This window comes from Labrus mixtus, chromosome 21, assembly GCF_963584025.1.
Source record: "Labrus mixtus chromosome 21, fLabMix1.1, whole genome shotgun sequence".
In the NCBI taxonomy this organism is placed as follows: Eukaryota; Metazoa; Chordata; class Actinopteri; order Labriformes; family Labridae; genus Labrus; species Labrus mixtus.
Window position 1 is genome coordinate 9,733,105 of NC_083632.1, and position 25,800 is coordinate 9,758,904.

Consider the following 25,800-nt stretch of genomic DNA (forward strand, 5'->3'; position numbering starts at 1 on the left):
GTGTGTGGGTAGGAGGGCGGCTCTCATGGACTGATCACCATGTGATTGAGCTAAGTGGTAATTAACCATGAGAGAGGTATGTTTGTGTGTGTTTCTTAATTCTAAGAGTCAGCGCTTGCAGGTGTGTGTATTCATGAAGATGCGTCTGTGTCAGAGAAAGGTGGGAGCACTGTGTGTGTGTGTGTGTGTGTGTGTGTGGGGTGTGTGTGTGGTGTGTGTGGTGTGTGTGGTGTGTGTGTGTGCATCGCTGACAGAGTTGATTTGGAGGTGAGTACTGGGGGCATGCAGTCAGGTTATGGAGGGACAGAGGGGCCACACAGCTGCCTCCCCTGACCCTCCTCAGGTCTTTTTTTTTGTCATGGAAGCATCTCCCATTTTAATGAGCCACAATAACCAAGCCCTTATTACTTATTTATTCATTAAGCCACTGTGGCAAAGCGGCAGTACCCCACTGTGTGAGTGTGCATGTAATTGCCTGTGTGGGAATTCTCTTTTCTCTCTCCTTCAAGCATATCACTGTAAATACCATCATTTACAACAACAATGACATGTTGGGTTGAGGCTTTTGGAATCCCAAATAGGATAGCTTAAAGATAAAGAATGAGCCGAGGTGATTGGGTAACAAATCTATAACCTAAAACCATATTTGAGATTTAAATTAAAAACCCTTAGAATCTTAAGTTTTAGTTCTGCTGAGGGAGCAGGCCTCATGAATATGGAGGCTGAAGTGCTTGAAGGTGTGTGAGTAAGTGCAAAATAGTGTTTGTTGGCTGCGTATGATGCGTTTGTGGAGATTAATTGCCTGTTGGTATGTGTGTGTGTGTGTGTGATGCCTTCCACATAGTGCTGTTTCTGATTGATGAATGTGCGTAGGTGGAATTGTGTGATAGCGTGTAGTGTTTTCAGAATATCGGAAGTCTCTGTGAAGCCTGTGAGTGTACACATTCTCTCCCTCTGAGGCATGTTTCATAGCTTTTCTTATATCCAGTCTACCATTTAACTAATTCATAGTGAACTCTCGCAGAACAAAACCAGACACCCAACATCAAGGGCAGCGTTCAGCTCTCCTCCAGCGCAGCGCCAAACACTCGCACTCTCCAGCACAATGTGGGCGCTGCAATCAGCCTACTTTCCTCTGTCAGCAGAGCTCAGCTGCTGTTCACGTTTTTTTTTTTTAGTCTCCCCTCCACGCCTCAGACCTTGGTTACCCCGCAAACAAAGGTAAGCATGGAGAGGGTGTTTCGGTTTCCCAACCTCTTCTCCTTCCCTGGCCCTGGTCTTGCGTAAGGGGCTCAGACACACCTAGGCCTGCAGGCGTATACCTGTTCACCTCTAAGTAGGTCAGTGTGTACGAGACTGCAACCAGGAAGGTCCAGGACCTGGATCTTTTGCCTGGCAATCAACCAGTCTACTCCACAGAACTGTGTATTCTCGTCCGACTAACATTAATAATTATACTTATTTGATTGTACGGCATATCAGAATGAGACACAAATCAAGAATAGTGTGCTCACAGACTGAGGTTTAGTCATCAAATCCAGTTACCATCGAGGTAGTACTTCAAGATATTCTATCAGGATAACTGAAAATCTTTTAAGGAAAAATAAGGAACTTGTTAATCATGATGATTTCATTGTTGTTAAATTTGGCAAAGTTGATGTCTGCTTTCTCCCAACCAGTTTCTGTTTGCTGGCCACATGTGGTACCAATCCTGACTCTGCATTTAAGGCAATACTGAAAGTTTTTTTTAATACGATAAGATGAACTATTGTCCCAGTGGGTAATGGTACTATTAATGGAACAGCTGATTAAAACTTGAAAAAGAATTTGACTGAAGAATATTGGTGAATACACCCACTCTGTTGGTTAAATCAACTGTGATAATAACAATAACAGGGGCGGGGAAGAACACGTAGGCAAATACAAACTCAAGTTTGTTGCCCTGGTGATTACAGAAGCATATCAAGATTCAAGTTCCATTAATGTCAGAAAGAAAAAGAAAAAAAAAAATAGATAGCATCATTCAGATGGAAGAACAGCAAGTGTAGCACCGTGAAGCAGGAGAAGCGCCTGAAAGCAGAAGCATTCTGCAGCAGGGCCTGGTGCTAAAGGTGCCAGAGCGCCTGTTCATTAGCAGGGCTGATGGAAGACCAGCCAGCTCCTGCTGGCCTTCACCCACCCTGCCACAATATTTATAGAGCAGCCAAGAGATACTCTTAATGACACAGGGAGAGGGACAGTGGGAAAGGGGGAGGGGGTGCAAAAGTCAGAAGTGGAACACTGTTTACTTTCTTAGGCTTGTTGAGAAGTTGGTGTGATGTGGACTGTAATTATGTCACCCTCACACTCCCTTTGAGAACACACTTTGTGATTCCAGGTGTGTAATTCTTGTTACTGTCTAGCATTATCCAATACATTTGATGAAGTGCTTCAATTATGGGAGCACAGGGGAGCTTCATTTATGCTTGACTTCTGACTACGGGATCATTTTGTATTCTTTTTATTATGGAAGAAAAAAATGTGTCAAGTCCGCATTGCGCAATCCTTTGAAACATTTCCGTCAGTCAGCTGGTGTTTGAACAGGACTTTTTGTCCACACTTGAAAAGCAAACAGTGTCAAAGAAAAGCCATACTTATCTCTTGAACCAATGTTAAAGAAAGCCAAATTTACTTTCAAAACTGGCCAGATAAAAGTGAAATGCTATGGAAATAAGTCTTTAAAAAAGGACCCCAAACTGATCAGGTGAAGACAAGCAAACGTGTCCTTTTTGCCAAGAATATAATACTTTCTGAGATATTTTAGACAATCATAGTTTTAGAATCCTGTTTTCACTGCCTAATTTTAGGGAGCAAGTCAATTCTGAGTTGGGATGATTGGAAGAAGAGGTCATGTGTACGTTCCCAATGTGAGGAAATTCTGACCTATGGAATTGTCAGCTTTAGTTGTTCTGCAAGACAAAGAGGCGAGGAGTTTTAAGTGGAGTGTTTGCAGTGGGGGTAGGAGGTGGAAGGGGAGGTTTTGGATCAGGTCGGCAGCCCCAGTGCTGTTGGGGCCAGTGGAACCCCCAAGCGGTTCTGGCTTTGGAGTAAATATGGGCCCAGCGGACCCTTTCCTGCCCCAGGGCACACAAACCCCAGGCCTTCCCACATTCTACTTTTATTTTCCTGGTTGCAAAATGCCTCTGGCTATCAGAGCAGGTGGGGTGTTTTTTTTCTTTAATATTTACTCATAAAATGTGCATTAGTAGAACTGAAGAAGCCGTGATGGGCCCTCTGGTTTGGGCTAACTTTCTCTCAGGTTTGACCAGTAATACTCTCGCTACTTCTAGAGTGTCAATGTATCATTCAGCTGAGTTGGCACTTAATTTCATTTTAGTCCAAGGGGACTTTCATTACCAGGGTCTCTGGTAAATTAAGATTCTCCGCTCCCTAATTTGAGTAAATTACTGTCCTTTGCTTAACAAACTCTGTGTTTGTATAAGCACTTGTTTGCATCGTCTCTTGAACTTGTAAGTAAGGACAAAAACTGTTGGCAATATCCGCAACAGATCAAGACAATATGCTCAGCACTTGTTTTTAAAGGGATAAAATTGTAGTCAAACTGGAGGGACTAATCTTTTAAGCTCTGTGCAGTTTACTTTCAGAGCTTTGAATAGGCTCCTCTTACTAGCCTTGATCATTTCAGACTTAAATAAAGCTCTTTATAGTAGCGCTCTGATTGGTATAATCTGCAAGCTGTCAATCCCATCTCTGAGCGCTCTCCCAGAGGAGGTGCTGGGCCTGTCGACCGGAGGATGTTCAAATGTGGGTGAGCCTCGTTGCTCAGGTGTGAACGAGTGGGTAAGCACGTTAAGTATGTCAGGAGTGGGTCACTGTAAATGTACATTTGTTAGCTGTATGCAAACGCCTGTGTAGAGCTGTCATGTCATGTCTGCAAAACGAGGCAGCCACAGATGGGTCAAAAGTCTGCTGGACTCTCTAGAGCAACACCCAACATCCATATGCTGACTCTAAACCCAAGCTGCTGCGTGTCTGTCTTTCTGTGGCCCTCGCTTCTTTCTCACATTGCCCACATGGCTGGAATGCTCGACGGAGCCCCAGTGCTCCTCATCATCTGCCCGTTGGACCAGTGTTTGGGAGCTGCAGTGTTTGGCACATGAGCAGCCCTGTTTGTTTGATTGGTCCGAAGCCCTCTGCTCTTAATCCAAAACAAAACGAACAAGCCGTGTGGGCGGCTGCTGTTCCAGTCGCCGGGCCGCATGTGATAAACACATCAGATGGGGGCTTGATGGAAAAAAAAAAAAAAAAGCTGGTTTGTTGACCAGAAACAAGCAGAAGAATCCTGCACTTTCTGTCGGTCATACACACTAAAACATTTATGAGTAAGACTTCTCCCCCCGTTCTTTGTCAATAGCAAGTATTGACTTTTGTTTAATGTTTGATAGGATGTGGAAAAAGATGGTTTATTTTTGGGAGGATCAGAGTTAAGCTCTGGTACCAGGAAGGAGTGTTTTAAGCCAAATTGCCTCACTGCCAGCTTGTTGAATTAGTAAAAGCATTGGTGGAAGCCAGGCTGTAGACGTGAGGATGATGTGTTAGGGGCTCAGGATGACCCCCGTTTTGCTTCTAGTCTACTTCCCCTCTGCCATGAGCTGTGACACCAGGACCAGGGCCCCAGCTTGTGTGTTTTTTTCCTTGCGGTGACAAGCAGCGCGGATCTAGGTTAACATTCATGTAGTTCACAACACGCCAAACCTTTTGTGTGGAAGCGTTCACTCTCGAAGGTGTGCGATTGGTCCAGCATGCAAGTGGAATGAGCTCACTTGAACATACCGTAGTACATGTAAAAGACACACTGGTGAAACAGGGAGCAGATTCTTCATCCACAGATAATTAAACAGTTATTGCACAGCCAGCATGTTTCGATACTGCGTCTTTTATGCACAAGTGGAACACTTAAATATTTGATCACGCAAGAAATCATTTGGGGTTTGGGAAACTTATGCCACACCTGTTCAATAGTCAATGAAAAATCAAAACCTGTTACAGTTGTTATGATACAGATACCAGCGTCTGTGTCAACCAATACTGGCTTGAATGCTGTGTGAGGTATCGATGAGTAATCAATGTGATGATGACATACTAAGATTAGTTTGTCCCCTTCAGAGGAGGTTTTATGTACATTCCTTTACCATTAAAAACAAAAAGTACATGGGACTGCTGAGGTGTTACATGTTTGTTAAAGATAGCAAAATGACAGCAATCACCTTAGTACACTATGTATAACAAGGCTATCCAAGAGTTACTCAGTGTTGCTTATCAATTCTAGTTATTGGAATTGGTTTCTGGAGAGAAAATAATTGAATCAGGAGGACATCTCTTAAAAGGATAAATGATGTTTGCAATAATTATAGTTAAATATATAGTTTTCATAGCCCTTACAAATGACCCCCAGTCGTGGACCATCAACCCCTCTTCTTGACTTTGGGAAAGCAGCAGCGGACGGGTAAAAATCGGGACAGTGAGAGTGAGTTCATCTCTCTGCAAGGATTTAGAGGACTCCCTTGTCGTTCACTTCATCAGAGACAATTGAGTCATTCAGCGCCCATTGTGGGGCTGGCTGGGCGAGGAGGGGTGCAGGGTAGGGGGGGGTGGGGGGGGGGTCGGGCTACTGAGAGGGGGGAATAGGGGGGTGAAAGAGAGAGGAGAGAAGGAAAAGCCGTCTGCTGCACAACCCGTAGCTGAGGCACAACCAGTGAGTGGCTCTTAGAGGGTTTGGGTCTCTTGCAGGGGTAGGAGGGGGGTGCTTAGTGTTTGTGTGTGTGTGTGTGTGTGTGTGTGTGTGTATAGGAGGAGGGCAGGAAGAGGGACAGAGGAGAAGAGAGAGTTATCCTGGAACTCCGGAGCAATTTGTCACATCAGAATGGCTCTTGAGTTACCCGGGGGGCCCCCTCATAGCAGGAGAGTTTTCAGGTCGCAGAGTGGGTAACAGGGAGGGGCTTGGAGCAGCCGAGACGGGTCAGAGGTCACAGCCTACTCGAGCCCAGGCGGTGCGTCCGTTAGCAGGGCAGGCTGGGTGGGTTGGGCGAAAGAGGAAGGAGGCAAGGGGGGTGGGGGTGGGGGTGGGGGTGGGGGTGGGGGTGGGGTGGTCGGAAAGCCCAACGCTTGCCAGGGCTCCGTTTTCCTTGGCATGCTTGTAAAACCTGCAGGAGAGATTAGTGTGTGAGAACATTTGCAATAGCGGGGCTGAAGTGGAGCCACTTGTCAGGGCATGCGCTGCGGCGCCCTCCCTCTCTATGTCGTATTTCAGTGTCTCTCCCTCTCTCTCTCTACCCCACTGCCACACTAAGGGGGTGTCACCTTCACGCTCCTTACCCACTGACTCAGAATGTCCTCTTGTTCGACCCCTCGTCCGGCTGCAGCTGTGGTCGAATATTTGCATGTGAGCATGTGGTGCATATGCACAGGCTATACGGCAGAACTTTCCCATGACTGGATTCACAATTTGACCCCCTTTCTCTCCAGCGCTGCTCTTGTCTTCTAGACTCTTGTGGCACCCATGGATACTGTCTTGAATTACCTCATAGATGACAGCAACCCTGTCACTCTTTTCCTCCTCTTTTACAACACTCCCCCCCTCCTCCTCCTCCTCCTCCCCCCCCCCCCCCCCTTCATGGCAATTAATACCCAGTGTGGGGGGTCCATAAAAACCCACAAGACCTCTACTCTGGAGTTTTTACAACCTTTCCTTTTTCCACTCTCAGGACATACAAACAAGCATAAACAAACCCAGTTTTTTGAGTAGTTAAAGCTGTCTAGGGGTCATAAATGAGTAGTAGTTGTGGAGAAACACCAGGCAGCAAAGGTTTTTTTTTCCCCCTTGCAGGGGCTGTAACCGAGGACATGGAGTCAATAACTCCCTCCAGCGTCTACCACTGGCAGGCACCCCACAGTGAACTCTTCGCTAATTACCACTGATTTAGACACAGTCTCAGGAAGGGTCGCGACACACTCACTCTCTGACCATCCCTGACACACATGTGGAGCTAACACACACACACACACACACAAGCCCTGAGACTTGCATACAAACTAGCGGCCACCCTTGCCGGATTGCAGGACAAAGACGTCTAATGTACCTGTATCTCCACACTACTGCTAGGAGAAAGCCAGCATTATTGTACAGAAGCACATGATCATTCATACATGAAATGTAGTTCAATGTGATTCAGATGCTATCTTAAAGTGAAGCAACAACCTAATGTTTGGAATTTGCACATTGGGATACCTCAAAAAGCCACTCAGAGGTTTATATTTCTTGTGTTTATGCCAAAATGAAGAAGGCTGTATTCGGGGGATATCTGGTTTCTACTTTGGCAGCCTCTGGAAATGAAGAGCTCATCCTGTCTTACTTTTAATGACTCGTCCTTTAGGTTGAAATATGTTTTCCACAAAGGTGGTATATCAATGAGCCCTTTTTCCTCATTCGTATTATGAAGCCTTTAGTTCCTGTTTTTTATATTTGTTTCTGTGTGACAAATCGGTTGTATTAGTTAACTTAAGATTTTCTAAAATTGAACTCATTTTCATTGCATTCAAATCCCCCCCAAAAAAACGATCCCCCAGGTGAATATTTGACTCTATGATTGAAGCCAATGCTTGTTAGTTGCGTGTCCATTTGTCAGTAGTTGCCAGTTTTCATAAAGTCAAGGCCCTTCACCTCTGACTACACCACCCATTCCAAAGGCTTGAGCTAATATGCCCCCCTTTTCCCAATGCAGGGTGGCTGTGACATTGATAACCACTTCCTGTACCAATGCCAAAGCCAAGCAAGTCAATAGCTACAGAGAACTGGACACATATTTTTATATTTATTTGAGTCTTTGCAAAGCATTCTTTTACAAAAGCAAATATCATTTTTCATTGTGTGATTGAGGAAGAGAACAGGGAAGAGATACAAGGTAAACCATTCCAGGTAGAACAGTAAACACAGCACTTGTCATCAAATGAAAAGGACTCCACCCAGTTTATATCTCACAGACAGATGTTTCTCATGACTCTTGTTTCTGCTTATCTGTTTTCCCTACTGTGTGTGTGTGTGTGTGTGTGTGTGTGCGTGAGAGCAAGAGTGGGAGAAAGAGAGGGAGACTTCTGATAGAGGCCAAGTCAATCATTTATGAAAGCAGACATGAGGTCTACCCTTCCAGAGGAGCGTGCTGAGACGCCACGCTTTAACCTCTTTATGGGTTCCAATAAAAGTTTGACAACAGTCACATTTATGACATTAGGTCATACTAAAGCCATGAGTCGTGTACAGTACTACCCTTAACCTCTGCCCTCCCCGAACTCAGAGTAAGTGACATAATGGAATTCCAAGTAAGGGACTGAAAGGAAAAAAAAAACAAAAAAATGATATATGGTACATGTTTTATTTTTTTGTATTCAGAACACTATAAAAACTTGACAATAAAAAGGAAGAGTTATTGTGCTGTGTGTTTGGCTTACACAACTACTATGTGCTCTCCTGCTGGACTCTCAGATGCATGCTCGAGGCCATCCTCACCTCATCCTCCATCCGCCTTTAGATCTTTGTTTGCTTCTCCATGTTTTTGATTTCCACACCCGTCAAGAAATGTTGTCTCCCCCCCCTTTTTTTTTTTCTTTTCTTTTTGTCTTACTTTTAATTTGTTCCCTTTTTTGGTTTTTGGTTTCTGCATTGTTAACATGTTTTGTTTTTCTTTCTTTCCATTCTGTTTCCTTTTTCTGCCATTCAGTACCTACAGATGAAATGGCCCCTGCTAGATGTTCAACAAGGAGGTCTTCAAAGTAGACAAGCACTTAAAGATGCCAGGTCCCCATCACCGGCACACATCGTTGTAAGTAACAAACTCCGCTCGGTACTTTTTCCTCTTTCTCCCAAGCTCTTCTTCTTCCTTTTCTTCATGACAGAAAGACAAATAAACCCCGCTTTTTCCTTCTTCCTTCCACCCTGAAAACATCCTCAGTGTTAAAGAACTCCCGTATTCCCCATGAATGGTTGTGTTGGCTGGAATAATGCATATTTGTTTGCATTTACCCTTAAACCATAGTCACAAACCATTCCAGACAGTGTTGCTCTGTTGTGCGTGCATATTAAACGTTTGGATGACTGCAAGATTTTTCTCTCTCAGTAAGTTACATGGAGTTAATGGCCCGGGATTCAGGTGTAGCAGTTGTTCTTTGGACAGGCTTGCCACATGATATCCTAGAGACAATGATAACCCTAATCCCAGTTTTACCGAGCTGGATGATAATGGAGCGCTCATCTCATGTTGACAACTTTTTCACAAGAATGAGATAATGCTGGGCTGCTAGCGTGCCGTCTCCGAGCGAAGTGTGGGCGTTCCTACAGCATTGATTACCCTATCCACTGAGTTGGAGGAGTCGTCAGGAGTTGGCTGGACGGCGATAGGGGCATGTGGAGAGAGTGCGTGCACATAACACGAGCGTCCACCCCAGGCTTGTCGATATCTGAGAGGCTACAGCAGCTCCGGAGTGAGCGCTTGAACTTAGCAGTTAGCCAAAGGCATCAACTTTTCAGGAGGTCAGCGAAAGGTTGAGCATAGGGGGGTGTACTTATGTGGTCACAGGGTTAGCGAGCCAGGAAAATCAATTAGAGTGGGGTTTGAGCAGAATTAGTGAGGTGATCATGAATGCCCATCGGCTAATATCGGCACATTTGTTACTTTGGAGTCTTTGGATATTGTTCTGGAAATTAAAATAAAAAAAGTACATGTTTCAAACTGAGAAGCCTTCTGGTTTGTATGCTCATGAATACAATACCACCTAAAGCAACAGTTCAGTGCACAAGCTAATAATACACGGCTTGACCCTTTTTGTTTATCTGCAGCAACGCAGTTAGTAGTCTCCATGGCTCTGCGGCTCACACGGGGAGGTGGCGATGATTTTTTATCACACAAATTACACTGTCAAGAGACACAGCGTCCCTCTGAGTCACATTTGACATTTGATCACTTCAGTTACTTTTATGGGCTGTAATAAATACCATCCCGAGCAGTTACTCAAAAATTGGCAAGCCTCGGCCTCCTTGGTATTCTGCCCGTTTAAGTTAAGCACGTCTTAAAATAGCAGGAGTCGACAAGGCTGTTTATTTGAAACAGAAACCTTGTCAGAAGTTGTGTTTAAAGACAAAAAGATAGAGATGACAGTGTTATTTTGAAAAAACAAAACAATAAAAAAAACATCAAGCCCAGCATAGGCTCTCCGTATCTTTCTCTGTAATGCTGCTGTTATTTTTATACCAAAGAGTTCAGGGGCCTCTTGGTACTCTTGTTATTTTAGGAGATGCTGAGAAAAGCGTCCCAACTCCTATGAAGTCATTAAACTGGTTGTAGGCAGCAAAAAAGCTGCAGGTAAATACTTGAGAGGTTTTATCCTTATATGAGTCATGTGGCTGTAAATACTTCCCACCTCACATCCACCTCAACTCCTGCTATATAATTCACTTTTAAAGGTTAGAGACAGTGCTGACGTATAATCCTCCAACTTTTTAGAAAGCATAAGTGAAGTCATGGCACAGTTTATGTATGCGTTTGAATATTTTTTCAAATAAAACTGCCCTATGACGAGTTGGGTGCTAAAATGATCTTTGATTATAACAAAAAACACTTTTGTCCGTCTGTGTAGGTTTATGTTTGTAAAAAATAAATAAAAAAAAGAGACATTCAAGCAGCTTTTATTTCACAATATACTCAGTCAGAGCTTTGTAATACAAACAGTCAGACGTGCAACACTCACAGTCTTTGAACAAACACCAGCATCTCATCACAAAACCGAAACTGGCTGTGGGGCAAAAAACAAACTTGAAACAACAAAGATGGACAACCAGACAGATGGAAAAAATAAGCTTGCACATTGCTGAAGTGCAGACCTACTTTAAACAACACAATGGAGTGACTGAAGTGCAGAATAAAGAGCAACAAATGTGTTTTGAACAACATGTGTTTTTTTTTTTTTCTTGTGATCAATGTTTTTTATTAGTCTTTGCTCACATGTAGACACATACCAACAAAAATACATATAACAAAATAAAACAAAACAAAACAAAACACCCTGTGGCACCCCCTTATACATATAGTACAATAATATGTGCAGGGTACTGTATCCACATATCTACATTTTAACACAAAATATGATGATTACAGCAATTCTTTAATGACATAGCAGTAACAGAAAAAGGACCCAATCCTCTGTTACAATGGTTAGTTTCATAAATATAGTAAGCATATATCAATTCTTTGGTCACAATGCTTAAAAACAATGCTATGCTGCTGCTCATTGGGTTTTAGTTACATTTTAGGCACAGCATGCCTTTGAACAAGCAACAGTGTAAAATAAAGTTGGGCAGATGACAATGTCTTTTTATGTCATGAGAGCAGATTTAAAATACTATGTGAGGTGTCTTTGCAGGAGCAAGAAAACACCTGGATTTGACGATAAATACTGAGTATCTTACACTCTCTTTAGTTCTAAGAAGGCACGATTAAACAAATACTGTTGTTAGTGCAGACGTGGATCAATATCACAACATATATTGTAATATGGCTGCTCGCGTTGCCCAGCCCTTTAGTGGGATCTGTTTGATGGAACACACTGGCTGGTGAGATCAGAGGCATTGCAGCACCGCTCCATAGCCACACAACTCCCTGTTAGCACCGGTGATAAAATTGAATGTGAAATGCAGCTTGTATTGTTGCTTGCTACCCTCCTGCTCCAGCATCCACCTCTGACTGTGAGGGGAAGTGTGATTGAATGTTTCCCTGGTTTGCATCATAGTTGCTGTTGTACATACAGAGAAGACGGATAACTTTGGACAGCAATCCTGAATGTCGGCGATAACCCTACGCTGTCTCCTGCTAATGTCACTCAATCAGTCGAGCTTCCCTTTTCTCGTCTTTTTTTTTTTTTTACTCCATGATGTCGGCCTACATGTTCCTGGACATTGTCCCCTTATCAATGCATCGGGCTGTAAACAGTAGTTTCTTTTTGTTTGCAAATGCAGAGAGACACCTTGACCTCTTCCTGCCTGGAGTGCTCGCAGGCTACATTTTCAGTGATAAGAAGCCACCGATTGGCCTGCTAGATAGCAGTGATCTGAAGCCTGAGTGAACCTGAGACAGTAAAAAAAAAAACCGAAAGAAGACAGCGATAGATTATAGGAAAGATAAAGACGTCTGTTGATAATGCTTAGTATAGAACGTCATGGCTGAGTCGACGGATGGAGGAGAGGAGAGATGGACGGGGACGGAGGTGCAGGCAGACGGTCTCGTGTGATGTGGCGAGGTTGAAGAGTGGGCAAGAGAAGAGGAAGTGACCTCACGCAGGCCGGTCTGTCTGGGGGCACGCTGTATGCCCCTGTTTACCATGCCCCTCAAAGGGGGCCACGCAGGACCCTTTTGAAGTGCCTGACCACGCCGCAGGCAGCCACAAAACCTGCCGCCGCTGAACTTTTATGCCATTGGCTGAAAGTTATTCAATATTTATCTCCCCCCCCCCCCCCGATTGATGTGTATTTTTTTTGAGGGATAGACCCGAAGAAATATATATTTTTCGTGCCTCACACAGCCCTCGAGGGAAAGATTATAAACAGCATCTGCCTTGTCAACTTTGCTATTATGGTGTTGTGTTTGACATTGTGGACTCGGGAGAGTTTTTGAGAATAGTTTGGAACGGGGAAGTGGCTTAAAGATGGTGGACAAACGGAGTTAGCAGTTTGTGGGTTTCCTTTCTGGTGTTTTGCCACGAGCACATATCTGTTACGAAGAAAGTGATTCACCTAGAAACACAAATAACACAACTCATTATGACGTTACGTGTGTATGGTTAGCATCAACTACAGAGCAATCACGGCTTATGTCGCTAATTTTATGACAGAATTTGATCGAAAGGTGGTGAATCATCTTTTTTACAGTTATGTGATCAATTTTTTTTTTTCAATATCAGGCAAACTTGTCCATCTCAGGCTAACAGTCAAACCTCTAAACTTAAGTATATAAGTATTTTTTACTCATTTACTTATTTTTCTTCATTTGCCATTCGAGGAATTGGGGCAGAAACATGCAAATGTTAAGAGCATATACACAAAAACTACTTTCCTGACATTCACGTGCATATACACATATACAAAAACACACACACACACACACACACACACACACACAGCCTTAGAGTCTAGAGCCTAGCCCCGCTCGAACAATGTCTCCATTGTTTTGTGGGCTTTCACTGGCAGCAGGGGACGGCTGGAGTGTTAACTATTTCCCAACTGCCCCTCACCGTGTGCTTGTGTGTGTATGTCAGAGGTAGTGAAGCATGGGCTCAGGGAAGAAGAGAGGGAGGGCACTTGCTCCAAGTGTATGGTAATTAGTGTGGAGGAAGTGATGGAATCTGGCCATTTTTATTGCCTGTAAGACCTCCCACCTGAGCCTTTTTTACAACTCCTGAACATGCGTATTTCATACCATTCAGGCTCCCTTGTTTCTCTGAAGAGTGTGTGCTGGAAAGAGGTTGTGTGAAAGGAGCTGACGTGTTTTTTGATATTGTTAAAAAAAAAAAAAGAAAAAAAAGAAACGCCATTAGAAGTGAAAACACATGCCACAATGACTCTGTGGATCCCAACAATTCTGCACCTCTCAGTTTGTGTTAGAAAAGACAGGCGCGATCACATTCACCCTCCTTGACCGCTTCTCTGTTCGGTTTGTAGGAATGGGGATAAAGGGGGCTTCCTGTGGTCTGAATAGGCCGTGCACCTGGGTTAGCCAGACAATTGCCCAGAACTCTGGGATGCCTGGCCTCCTCAGCTGTTAATGAGCGACCCCATGGTCAGCGAGCACCACCCACACACACTGTCCACACGTTTTACCTAGGAGGCTTTTTCTGCCTTATGTCAACCTTCAACAGCTCTTTCTGTCTTCTTTTTATACCCTTTTCTCCATAACCTCCGACCCCCTATTTTGTCTTCTTTCTGAGCATGTTGCCTCCAAAACCACCTTTAACATTTTCAGAAAAAGAGAGAGAGCTCATATCTCAGTGTTCAATAATGTTTTGGTCACTATTTCCTAAGATATTTTCGGATAGCTTTCTGATACCGATACGATGCATTGAGGGGCATACTTGCCGATATGGATACCACATATGAGCCAATACCAGAGGCAGAGTAGGATTATATAGTCCAGGATTGGGCGATTTTTGACTTTTGACTATTATGTTTAAGGGGTTTCTTGATTAAATTCCTCCTAAAAAACATATACATCTCAATTTACTTTTGCTTATCATCCATGCCCATATATATGTAATCCAGACCTCAAATAGAGACCCTTGTGTCATGTCTGAAGACAGACTGTCACTCTCTGTCTTCAAGACAAGACTTTTCTTCAAGGGGTCACGCTTGCATCATCAGATCGGGGCCGAAATCCAAGGCCCAGTCGAGACGTGGCGTCAGTCCCGGGAACTGTGACAATGAAAATGAGAGTACCTCAGTCTTTGTCCGGCAGTCTGGCCTGCCGCTTGTTCCCTCAGACAATCCGCTCAGTGTTGGCTGCTTAGTCAGCAACAATACCACAACAGCGGCTGAAGAGTCTTATTGCTCCTTTACTGACTTAACAGAAAACCTGAGCCTTTCAAAGTAAAGGTAGATTTAAAATGCCAGGAAGGGCCGTTTGGCCAGGAATCAAAATGCCGCATTTTGCACATGCTTGGTCATACTTGTCGACTTAATATGCAGAAAACGTAGTTATGGAACCTCTCCACACCATGTGATTGTAAGCAAAGTGAATAGCAGTTTGTTGTATTGTCTCTGTGTGTGTGTCTTTGTTAGTAGCTCCAGGGAAATAGTCGTACATTTTCCTTGCTGTGGTATTTGACCGTTGTATAACCCGGCTGAACTTAAGATACCCCAGGGAACATGTGACTCTATGTCGAACATGCACATTTAAAAGGATAATACATATGTGTATTTGTTAGTGTGTGTATGTGTGTGTGTTTCGCCAATAACCACAGTGTTCACTGTTGGAGAAGTTATCTGGCTGGCCTCGGGGTCAAGCACAAGTACAAATAGAACCCAGCGATCTCTGTGCAGAGAAAGCGACCGGCACAGTAGCTTTTGGAGCCCTTTTGTAAACCACAGGCCCTGTTGCCTTTCTGTGCATGTTCTGAGACTTTCTACTAGCATGTCCTTTCTTCTTTAGGAAATCAATAACTCCCTTTCCCTATTTTTTCCTCTTTTTTCCTTTCCTGTCCTCTATCATCTCCTGAAATCTTTCAGGGAGATGTGAGATCTGAGTTTTTGCTCTTAGGGGCAGTAGATACAAATGTGCCAAGTTAACCTCTGAATGCCTTATCCTCTGAAGAATCTTGTATTTGAACAGCTAGTAAGACTTGGCAGGTCACAATTTCAATTTTAGAACACAGTGAAGTGAGAAAAATATAAAAGAATCACCGCACTGGGGACCTGCAGTCAGCTCTAGAGTTGTTCTGATACCAATATCTGAAATACCTCGGATGCAGTATTAAAAGCAGATACAAGTTATCATCCGGTTCCCCGTCTATTCCCAAAATTCAAACCATAATAAAGTGTCCTGCCAAAAAAAAAAAAAAAAAGACTTATTTCTTCTTCAACAAAATCAAAAGCTACACAAATAATATTTATCATGGCTGACACAAGAGTGGCAAATAACAAGCTTCAGGTCGACTATCATGCAACATTAGCAAACAACAACAGTGTGGCTCTATACAAGAGTGTAGTCAAAGCTAGCAAAAAGTGTTAAACCATTGAAGTGCTGTGCTTGTTTTTATTTTAAGATAAGATCATTTAAACTAAAGCAGTTACATTTTAGCTCTCCATCTTTCTTCCACTTTTTGGCAAAAGAAATGGCTACTAGATAGCTAGCCTGTCGCTAATGTTAGCTAAGTTGTCAGTAGCAGATTAGCTTGTTTTTAGGGCAGGGTTCCTTGAGTGTATTGAGGGAGGCCATACAACAATGGTTGCTATCATATTACATCCATACTTGGTAATTGTATACAGTTGTTAAAATAATATAGGGAATAGAAGTTGCTTCTCTTTTTTTTTTTTGCTGCACCGGCATAGGAGGGGTATTCAGTAGGTACCTGTAACAAGGTACTGTATCAGGAATATGTATCAGGAAGGAAGATTTGTATCAAAAATTCTCTAGCCAGCATAGGAAATTGTAAAAAAAAAAAAAAAATCAACATATTACTTTCTAATTTCAGTTAAAGAAAAGAAGTCTTCTTTGCTTGGCCATGCTACCTTTACAGTTACAGATATTGAGCTCAGTAGTGATGACCCTGGCTCCCTAGACCAGCTGAATATCTGTGAAGGTGTAAATGCTTAGGAGCTTAAATGTTCTTCCAAAATGAAACATTGTTTTAACAACCAGCCAGCCAGTACCAACAGTCATGTAACCAGAGCGGAGCCTGTTCTCTCTGTGTAAAATTAGCAATAATGGGGCCGAACACGCACCCGGGAGAGAGCTGAGCCAGCAGAGGAGGTAGTAGTTTAAATAACTAAAAAGCCAAGGGATGCATTATTTCCAGGGAGAACATGTTTCCTTTGCATAAATCCTGACCGGCTGGGATTGTGTGCAGATGTGTGTGTGTATGTGTGATAAGAAGTGAAGTAGAGCTGATATAATTGTGTGACTTGGGAACATCCATCTTTGCCTTTCAGGGGTCCTTCTGCTGGGAATTCCCCGGACAGTCAGATCTGAGCCTTCACCAATTTCATTTGGTGAGAGACCTTTGAATTCCAAAAATATCTTGTTAGATTTTTTGGTTGATTCTACACGCAAATTAACACCTGACAATTGATGATTGAAAAGCAAGAAATAATGAATGAAAAAAAAAAAAAAAAAAAAAAAAACTAAATCCTGGTGATGATGCTGATAATCCTGCTTTGTTGTCTGTGCTTTGTGCTTTTAATTCAGAGCTGCTGCTTTGTGTGCTTTCTTACAATGTCTAAATGCCAATCCAGATGATGGGATGTATATGTAGAGGGAGAGATTTTTGACATACTTTTGATGTGCGTGCTCCCAAACAGAGATCGTCCAGCTTCATGACGGCGTTTTTCTTGTTCAGCTTTGTCCGACTTCTTGAAGCTTCATTTTGTGTGTGATGCATTCTGTTTGTCTTTATTTATCCCGTGCCTAACTGGTCTCTGTTTCTGGTTTAGCTCTGGGAGAGTCGTTGCGGTTTTATTTGGTTTGCATTAGCCCGCAATCCAACAGCAGGAGACGAGACTGTTTTGAAGAGAGTTCTCTTCTATATTGGCAGCATCTGCTTCTGAACCCATAACATAGAGATAGATGGAGTAATAAGAGACCCTGTTTGTGTCAGCTCGTTTAAGATTTAGATTCAATCAGACTCAACCTGAAAGTGAAATAAAACTGCACTTCTTTCTCTCATTCAAAGTAGACCGCTTTTCCTCCTGTCTTTGTCCTAAAGCTCTCCCTTGCATAACTTTGAGAAAGTGGAACCCTAAATGCAAAGTAAGTGTTGATTTTACCCGAAGAGCCTACGTGCTGAGGACATCAGTAAGTCTTGTTTTTTGGTTTGCCAGGCAGGCGGGAAGACGCATTACGAAGCTCAGAGGATGACTTATTAATCTCCTCGGAGGGGACCGCGGCTCTGTGGATTGCCTACTTGAAATGTTTGACTAATCAATTGCTTGTTGATTTTGCACACTCTGCAGGGCCTTTGTTGCCAGTAAATAATAAAAGTCCTTGAAAGGAAGAAAAAAAAAAAAAGGAAGTAAGAAAGAAAGAAGGGAAGAAGGTAAATCATTCTTGATTGTGCAAACAGCTATTAATACGATGGTGTAGTTTATTAGGAAGAATAAGGAGCATAAAAACAACAACATTCCTCTCCCCCCCCCCCCCTCCTCCCTCTCTTATACAAGTGCCTTTGCTAGAACTTGTTTGACAAGGTCTGGCAGGATTGCTGTAGGGTGTGTCTGTCTTCCTGCATGTGTGTCTTACAAACACACCTTTGTCTACACCAGCGTGTCTGTAGTATCCCTGCGTCTAGGGTGCGACTTCAGTTTTGGATGACAGGCAGTCAGAGCTAGGTCAGGCCGGGTTAGGAGTTTCGTATGTTTACATACAGCGGCATGAACTCGTTTAACCCGGAAATTTGACTCGCGGGCCGGTGAGGAGTGGCCGGGGAGCTTTAGGAAAAACATGCGCGGTGATCTTTGGTCAAGGCTCAGAGGTGATATTGATAAATAATCTTATTTGTGATGAGTCTCCCGAGATAACAGAATTACTGGCTCCGTTCTGCAGCCGGCCTCGTGAGCGACAACACCACTCAGCAGCTTCCTACGCTACTGTATTAACACTGGAGGCCGTTTCACAGGGAAACTTGTTTTGACAGAACTCCAGGTGTCTTATTGTTACGGCTGGCATGGTTCAACAGATTTACCAATTAGCACTGGGCTGAGGGCACAGGAAGGGTGGGAGCGAGGGAGAAGAGGGGAGGGAAGAAACATAAATGGGGGAGGAGGGAGGACGGGATGAGAAGGGGGATTTGGCCGCAGTGATGGAATGAGATTTTGAGTGAGAGGTGCTGGTAAGGGAAGGCGTGGATTGGAAGAGGAGGGGAGGGGTTTGAGGGGGGTTTCACCACACGTAAGCAGGCTGGAGTAAGGCGATACGTGACCTTGATTTTTCTTCTTCTCCAGAAGTAGTATGGAAGGGTCTGAGGTTTGAGCCCAAAGAGGAGGGGAAGTACCTAGAAAAAGGAGAAGGGTGAAAGAGGGTAGCAGAGGAAAGACAGAGTGAAAACATGACAACTTAACTTGAACTTTATATAGTTATAGTTTTTTTTCTTCCTCAAGATAAACTCCTTTTTGTTTGATTCAGTTGTTCTGCGTTGCCAACACACACATCTGCAGGAGCATTGATTTGTTGTTCCTATAAGTCCTCTCCTGGCTTGCTGTTCTCACTTGCTGTTGGAGGCGATGATTGTGTCGGATTAAACACGTTATGTTATTACTCGCGCTAACCCTCTTTGTTTTTCCCCAGAAAAGTCTGCTTCGTTTTTTTCCAAGAAGTTTGGACGTGAACTTTTGCGAAGGGGGTTGAGGTGATTAAGCTAATATCCCAGGGGTGGCCTGCGGATTTTTTTTTTTGGAGTAGCTTTTGGCTCCAGAGTGTTATGATGTTGACACTCGGACTTAAGAGGCTGCAGGTACGGTCGGTGCACTTGTTTAGTCGAGAAAAAAAAAAGGGGGGACGAAAAAGATCAATCTGTGGGTGTTTCAATCACATGGACAGCTTTTTGTAAAGTTGGGAAAAAGTTTCCTGGAATGCTATGCTTTTTGTGTGTGTGTGTGTGTGTGTGTATTTGAGTCGACCAATCACAATAAAGAATAAGTGTGAAGCTGTCAGGTTACAATAAAAACACGACTTAAACGGAAGAATAGAAGAGGAGAAGAGAAGGTTTAGTGTCTTGTATGATCTTTTGGTCTGTATGCAGTGCATGACACATCTTGTTTATGTCAAGATCTAGATCATGGAGGTCCAACATCCCACAGTTGCAATATAGACTGTAAGTTGTAAGCATATGTGAGAGAGAGGGAGACGGAGAGGGAGGGAGAGAGAGAGGGAGACGGAGAGAGAGAGAGAGAGAGAAGAGGGGACTTGAGGGGAAAGATAGGGGGAGAGAATATGAAGCCCCGCCAAATTCCCTGAAGAACAATTCTCAGTTATGGATGAATACACTGTCACAGTCACATTTTAACTGTGTGTGTGTGTGTGTGTGTGTGTGTGTGTGTGTGTGTGTGTGTGTGTGTGTGTGTGTGTGTGTGTGTGTGTGTGTGTGTGTGTGTGTGTGTGTGTGTGTGTGTGTGTGTGTGTGTGTGTGTGTGTGTGTGTGTGTGTGTGTGTGTGTGTGTGTGTGTGTGTGTGTGTGTGTGTGTGTGTGTGTGTGTGTGTGTGTGTGTTGAAGACGGTGGAATGCTGAGTGATTCCAGAGAGCACTAAAGCCGCCTTGAATTCACTTTTCTGTTCCCACCCATGTTTTAACAGGAGAGGAGGCTTTAATTTTTAGTGTGTTTTTTTCCCCCCCCGAGGTAAACACACTCCGTCTCTTCTTTGTGAGTCATTTAGCATCATCCTCTGTCACCTTCCTCGTATATTCCAATCTGTGTTTTCAGGTTTGTTGGGCCAGCGTGAGCAAGTCTAACCCCCCAATTTATTTGATTTGGTTCCTCTTGGCGGTTCCACTGAAGACCTATCTGAACTTTTCCTTGGATTTTGTTTGGCTCCGGGTTTGATGTGCCTGTTGTTATTTATTTATTTTTTTTTTTTCTTCCTCTCCGTCTTCCAAGCCTGTGTAGTCGATAGCGCCTGAGTGCCAGGCCCTGCTTTTGTCTCGGCCCAGGGAAGGAATTAGATGTGAGACTTTATTTTCCTACCTAGTCTGTTTTTCTTTGAGCGTTTTTTTTCCCCCCGTCTTTGTTTTTTTGTTGTTGTTGTTTTGCTTTTCGTAATAGTCCTGGAAGTTTGGGACACTCCTTTTAAGGCAGGTGATGCTGCGGTTTGACTTCCCTCCCGTACCTGTGCAGACGCTCGCATGCTTTCCTGTCTATTTATCATCCTTTCAAAAGTGAAACCACAATCCAAATTGACTGACCCTGTTCAAAAGGCTGCTCAAACCAGTCATGAAATAGCAACCTGGTAGTTTTAATGGAGGGGAAAAGGAAACCTGGGTTCCTTGAGCATCATCACACTCAAGGTTTTGGATAAAGAGAGGCTCAATCCTGATGTTATATTAGTTTGTTTTTTTTTTCCACGAGAGAAGTCTAAACAAATGTGTCAAACCTCTTTCCCTCATCACTGAGATGTTTCTATAGATGCCCTGAAATGGCCAGACGCCGCTTGCAAAAGATGCAGACAATTGCATCCTGGGAAAGGAAAATAAACAAGCCTGTCACCAAAGTTGGGAAGAATTCTTAGTGCAGCGTTACTGTCAGGAAGCAGCTTCCATTTCATACATTATTAACATTACCTAAACGCATTATTTGTGTATTTATTCATTCATTTGTCTTGTTAACATCCTCCTGGAGTAAGATAAACAGCGCGGCCAGACTGGCTGTGTGACAGTTGTGCTTGAGATTTGAATAAAAAATCCCAGCGGCGCGGATTTTGGAGCGAGACAGGAGCCGATTTTGTGGACACCAGACGTCCTCTCCAGGCTCATTAAGGGACAGTGAGGCGATGATGTCGGATCGGTGCGCACTTTACCGGCCTGCCTTTTCCTTTGAACACCGTCGCCCTCTTATCTGCAACATGCTCTGTTCCTCCATAACAAGACGCTCCCACTCCCATACACACACACACACACACGCCAGCTCTGTCTGTCTCACTTTTCTGCACACGCATCCTACACACATACACACACACACACACACACACACACACTTCATACTTAGTTTGTGTAGACAGAAAACTCTTAAGTATGTAGCTTGTCCACAGAATTTGGCAGCTTTTGTTGTATTTTCTCCTACGCTATCGAAAAAGCCTGCTACTTGTTTTTTTATTTTTTTTTAAACTCCTTTTTTTTTTTCTGCACAGACATCACAAATGGATATTTTAATTGGAACTTTTGGCACTGTCTCCATCTTGTGTTGGAATGGCAGACAAGTGAGTGGCTGGCAAAGGACCGGGGCCGGGCTGATTGGTGTGTAGCGAGGCGTGCCTAAATCAACTGGCAGCATGAATAGCTCGCTTGATTCTCACTGGCATCCACTGGAATCCATGGCATTTTTTTTTTTTTTTTTTTTTTTTTTTTGAACAAGATTCTTTATTTGGAAAAAAAAATCTGGAGTAACCGACAAGGGAGAGCGAGAGAATACCACCGGCTCTCTTGAAGCATGACTTTCCCTTTTTTGTTTTGTTTTTGCCTTTATGCCTACTCACTGTTTGGTTATGTCAGAATGAAAAAAAAGCTAACCTATTCTGCTCCAATCTTAGATTCACTGTTATGGAAATCATCCCATCACCATAATAAATTATCATCGCACCCTTGATGTTTTGATTTTACAGTCGACTAACTCAAAGCGAGCGATAAGCCTGCTGGGATTAGTGAAGAAAAACAGGAAGCAATGGGATCAGCTCTGAAGACAGTTTAAATGATCTGCTTTATGAGTGACATTTCATCTTCAGCCTGTTTGACTTGTGGATGGATGTTTAAAGCTGTTGGGAAAGACCTTAACAACACAACAAAACTAAAGAATGAGGACAACAGATAACTGGGAAACAAAGTTGATTGATCGGTCAGATTTCTTTTCCTTGTTTCTGGGAGGAATTCTCTTAAATTTTCAGTCATGGGAAAAAAAAACATTTCTATCGTTTCTTTTCCTTTATCTGCAATAGACATTAATGCAAATGAAATCTGCATACAGTACCCCTGAGTAGAATTCATTCATGCACCTTTTTTTTGTTTTGTTGGAATTTTCAGGAAATATCTGCTTCCTGAATCCAGGGAATAGAAATTGCATAGATCACTAACCCCAAATGACATGTTTGGCCTGACTCCTGCTCCGTAGAAAAGCTCCCTTTGGCTCCACTGCAGCCACTAATGCAAACCACATGCTTGAGCTGCGCATCTGCATAAGTACACACCTGTTTAAACTGTGTACTGTCTTTTAGCTCAAACAGTAAATTCAGACACACTCACGCCAGAGGCAGAGCAGCTGCGGCGCCGGGTCAGGTTGGAGTCATTGTAATCCTGCTTGACATAATGTAGTCCTTGTGTTGGGCTGGGCCTGTATGTGTGTGTGTGTGTGTGTGTGTGTGCAGGGTGGGAGTGTGTGATCTGTAAGCATCTGTGCTTGTAGTTGTGTGTATGTGGTAGTGGTAGTTGGCCTCGCTCTGAGGGCTGGTGGTCCGTGCTGTCTAATTACCTGGCTGTGTGCCAATGAGCCCCACCAGAGCAGAGACAGAAAGTGGAGCTGTGTCTTACGCAACATAACACAGCGGCACCTGGACCACTGAGTCCAGAGTGAGTCCAGCACGGGTTCTGGACACAACCCTTAGGTCGCAGACGAGATCAGCGGATGAATCCAAAGACACCAATGATTGCCAATTTAAAACAGGAGACATCTAGCGATCAAACTGTACACAGAAAATGAAATGAAACAACCTGTGTGAGTCATATTTTGAACAATAATGTTAGTGTCTTCTTACTGCTGGGGTCATGAGCATTTTCTAAATAACTTGACTGCACATGATGATCTTTTTTATGCCAGATAATTACAAAAGAAAAAAATATCTTGTCTTATAAACGTCTTCAAATTGCCTCCAAAACTTAAAGTTGTATATTTTGATATAATATTTGAACAGAAAAGCAGTTAATTATAACATTTGGCAAACAACCAAAAAAATCTTTGTGTTTTTTTTTTTTCTAAATGAATAAGTCAATCATGAATTGATAATTGTGATACATTTTAGTTGTGATTTATTGACAAGTTATTCTCTAACTAAAGTCAAAACAGAGCCAAAGGGAGGAAATGTTGTGAAAGCTCTTTGACAGACACAGTCAGAAAGAGTGCCAACCAATCAGAAGCCAGGAAAAAGAAGAAACCACAGGACAGATTTATAGCGTTGGCATGAAAACTAATCTTGCTTCACCCTCATTTGGAAAACTCATATCTGCACCCAGAACCCTGTAAGGGCGAGGTGAACAGGAGAGCACATGGCACAACGAGCTGCACAAGCTGCGTACTGCTGCGTCAGCCCGCCTCACCCGCCATTTTAATTGTTATATCTCCTCAGCCTTGATATGAGCAAAAAGGGAGGCCTGGGCAGAACCTGGCACATCAAAGGCTACCTCCCCTCGTCTTACAAGTTGCCTGTCTCTTTGGAGGCTTCGCACAGTCAGAAAAAGGGGATTGGAGAGGCGGTGTGGATTCCCGGCTGGAATGAGTTTGATGGGCTAATTGTAGCCCCCAGTGGACACAGGCGCTCATCACAGAGGGGCTGGCAGAGTGGGGAGCAGGAGCTGTGCATGAGGAGCCGCAGTGGCTGGAAAATACACCTGCTAGCTTCCTCCTTCATCTCTGGATTTCTGCACATGCCTCACTTGTGCCTTTGATTTAAAAAAAAATCCTGTTTTGAGTGTTTGGATATCAGAACGATTCTTGACATTTTATCACTCTTTTCCTCATTTGTTGTGTCATTAGTTTGGATGCACATAATGAGTTTTTTTTTTTTCCCCTCTGCGGTGCTCATTGTTTGTTGATAGTTTTTATTTGTTTATCTGCGTCGGAGCTGTAGGCCAAATCTGCTCATTTTCTCCACTGCAGCAACACTTTCTCCAGGAGGTGAATGCTGCAAACACGTCGCCAGGCCTTGATGAAGGTGCATGCTGATCACTCTGTTTTAGAAGCCCTCTGTTTTAGAAGCCTTCTAAAACAGAGGCTGAACAATAACACAAAACAATATGAAGCACAAACAAGTGTAATTCTTGTGCCGTACAAGCAAAAAAAAAAAAATACAACCAACGAGATCGTCGGTATGATCAAAAAGGCTCTCTGAAGCTTTGAACAGTTCTCTTTTTTTCTCCATCTGCATCAAGAAAAAAAAAAAATCAATAGTCAAAACTTTTGAGTGCATGTATCAGCTCTTCCTCCTGTTGCACCCCCATAACCCCTCCGAAAAAGCCAGTTTGGCAGTTGTACATTTTGCCACAAGAGTAAAACGCAGTTAAAAGCAGAACGGCACAAGGAGATGACACCAGCGAGGAAGCGGCTCGCATAGGGTAGGGCCCTGGCTGGGAGAAAATCAATGGGAGGGAACTCTTCCATACACGGAAACGGCACAATGGGAGGGAGAGGAGGGAGTAAAGATTTTTCTTTTTTTTCTTTTTTTTTTTTTTACACTGAAAATGATGCATTTGTTTTACCCAGGGAGAGAAAAAGCAAAGACAAGGAGCGAGAGAGGGAAAAAAAAAAAAAAAAAAAAAGCACTCTTCTGAACATCTTTTGAAAAAAAGCAAGTTCTTTGGTGAGGTTGAGTTGTGTGGTTAAGGTTTGTTTTATCCAACTGTGCGGAAGCGTGTGTAGCTGTCTTTCAGGTCTCTTTTTAGTCGAGGCGAGGAAAGACTACTCATGGCATGTTCAAGGGCACTCAGTGGACACGGATGCCCTGCAGGAGGCGGATTTATGAATACAACATGAGTAAACAGACACCTACATATACTATTAAAATAGTAAGCCTAGTACGTGGCAAGAGACCATCCTAAGTAGTAATTTAAGCTGGTCCGTAGCAATTCAACCTCCCTCTTCTGAGGGTCATTGATAAAGACTTGTGAAAAATCAGCTCTAATTTGCCTGATAGTGGAATGATTTGCACATTGGCGGTAATGTATTCCTGTGTGCATTCCTCCAATACAACCCTGTTAGTATTCAGTGTAGTGATAAAGGTTTTTTTTTTTTTTTACACAGCAGCTGTGAACAAAGAATACAATAGCACACAAACTCGAAACACAATTCCAAGCCGGAGCCTTGAATGGCATTCAGACTTCACTGTGACTGAGCGAACCCATTCAGCAGGAGTGCGCGGCGGTTGGAGAGATGGTATCAAGTTGCCTGCAGATGGAGGTCAGTGTGACTGGCACAGTTGGCACCTTGGCACGGCAGCAGCGTGCTCTTGCAGCACTCAGCTCCGCTAAAGGATGCGTCGACTGAAGGGGGGTGGGGGGGGGGGGGGGTTGGACTGGGGAGCGGAG

At 43.5% G+C, this 25,800-nt stretch overlaps 1 protein-coding gene across 35 annotated transcripts in view; it reads left to right on the forward strand.

Moving 5' to 3' along the window:
* The window catches only part of tcf7l2 (transcription factor 7 like 2), an 88,055-nt gene that overhangs the window by 21,908 nt on the left and 40,347 nt on the right, over window positions 1-25,800 (forward strand). For 22 of the 35 annotated variants that reach the window (XM_061027837.1, XM_061027841.1, XM_061027822.1 and 19 more), the window contains exons 4-5: window positions 8,775-8,876; window positions 16,742-16,801. The exons of 4 other annotated variants lie outside the window; for them this stretch is intronic. In XM_061027837.1, coding sequence (XP_060883820.1) covers window positions 8,775-8,876; window positions 16,742-16,801 — 162 coding nt within the window. The remainder of the gene's footprint in view (window positions 1-8,774; window positions 8,877-16,741; window positions 16,802-25,800) is intronic. 9 more of the 35 variants (XM_061027854.1, XM_061027830.1, XM_061027833.1 and 6 more) reach the window with 1 other exon arrangement.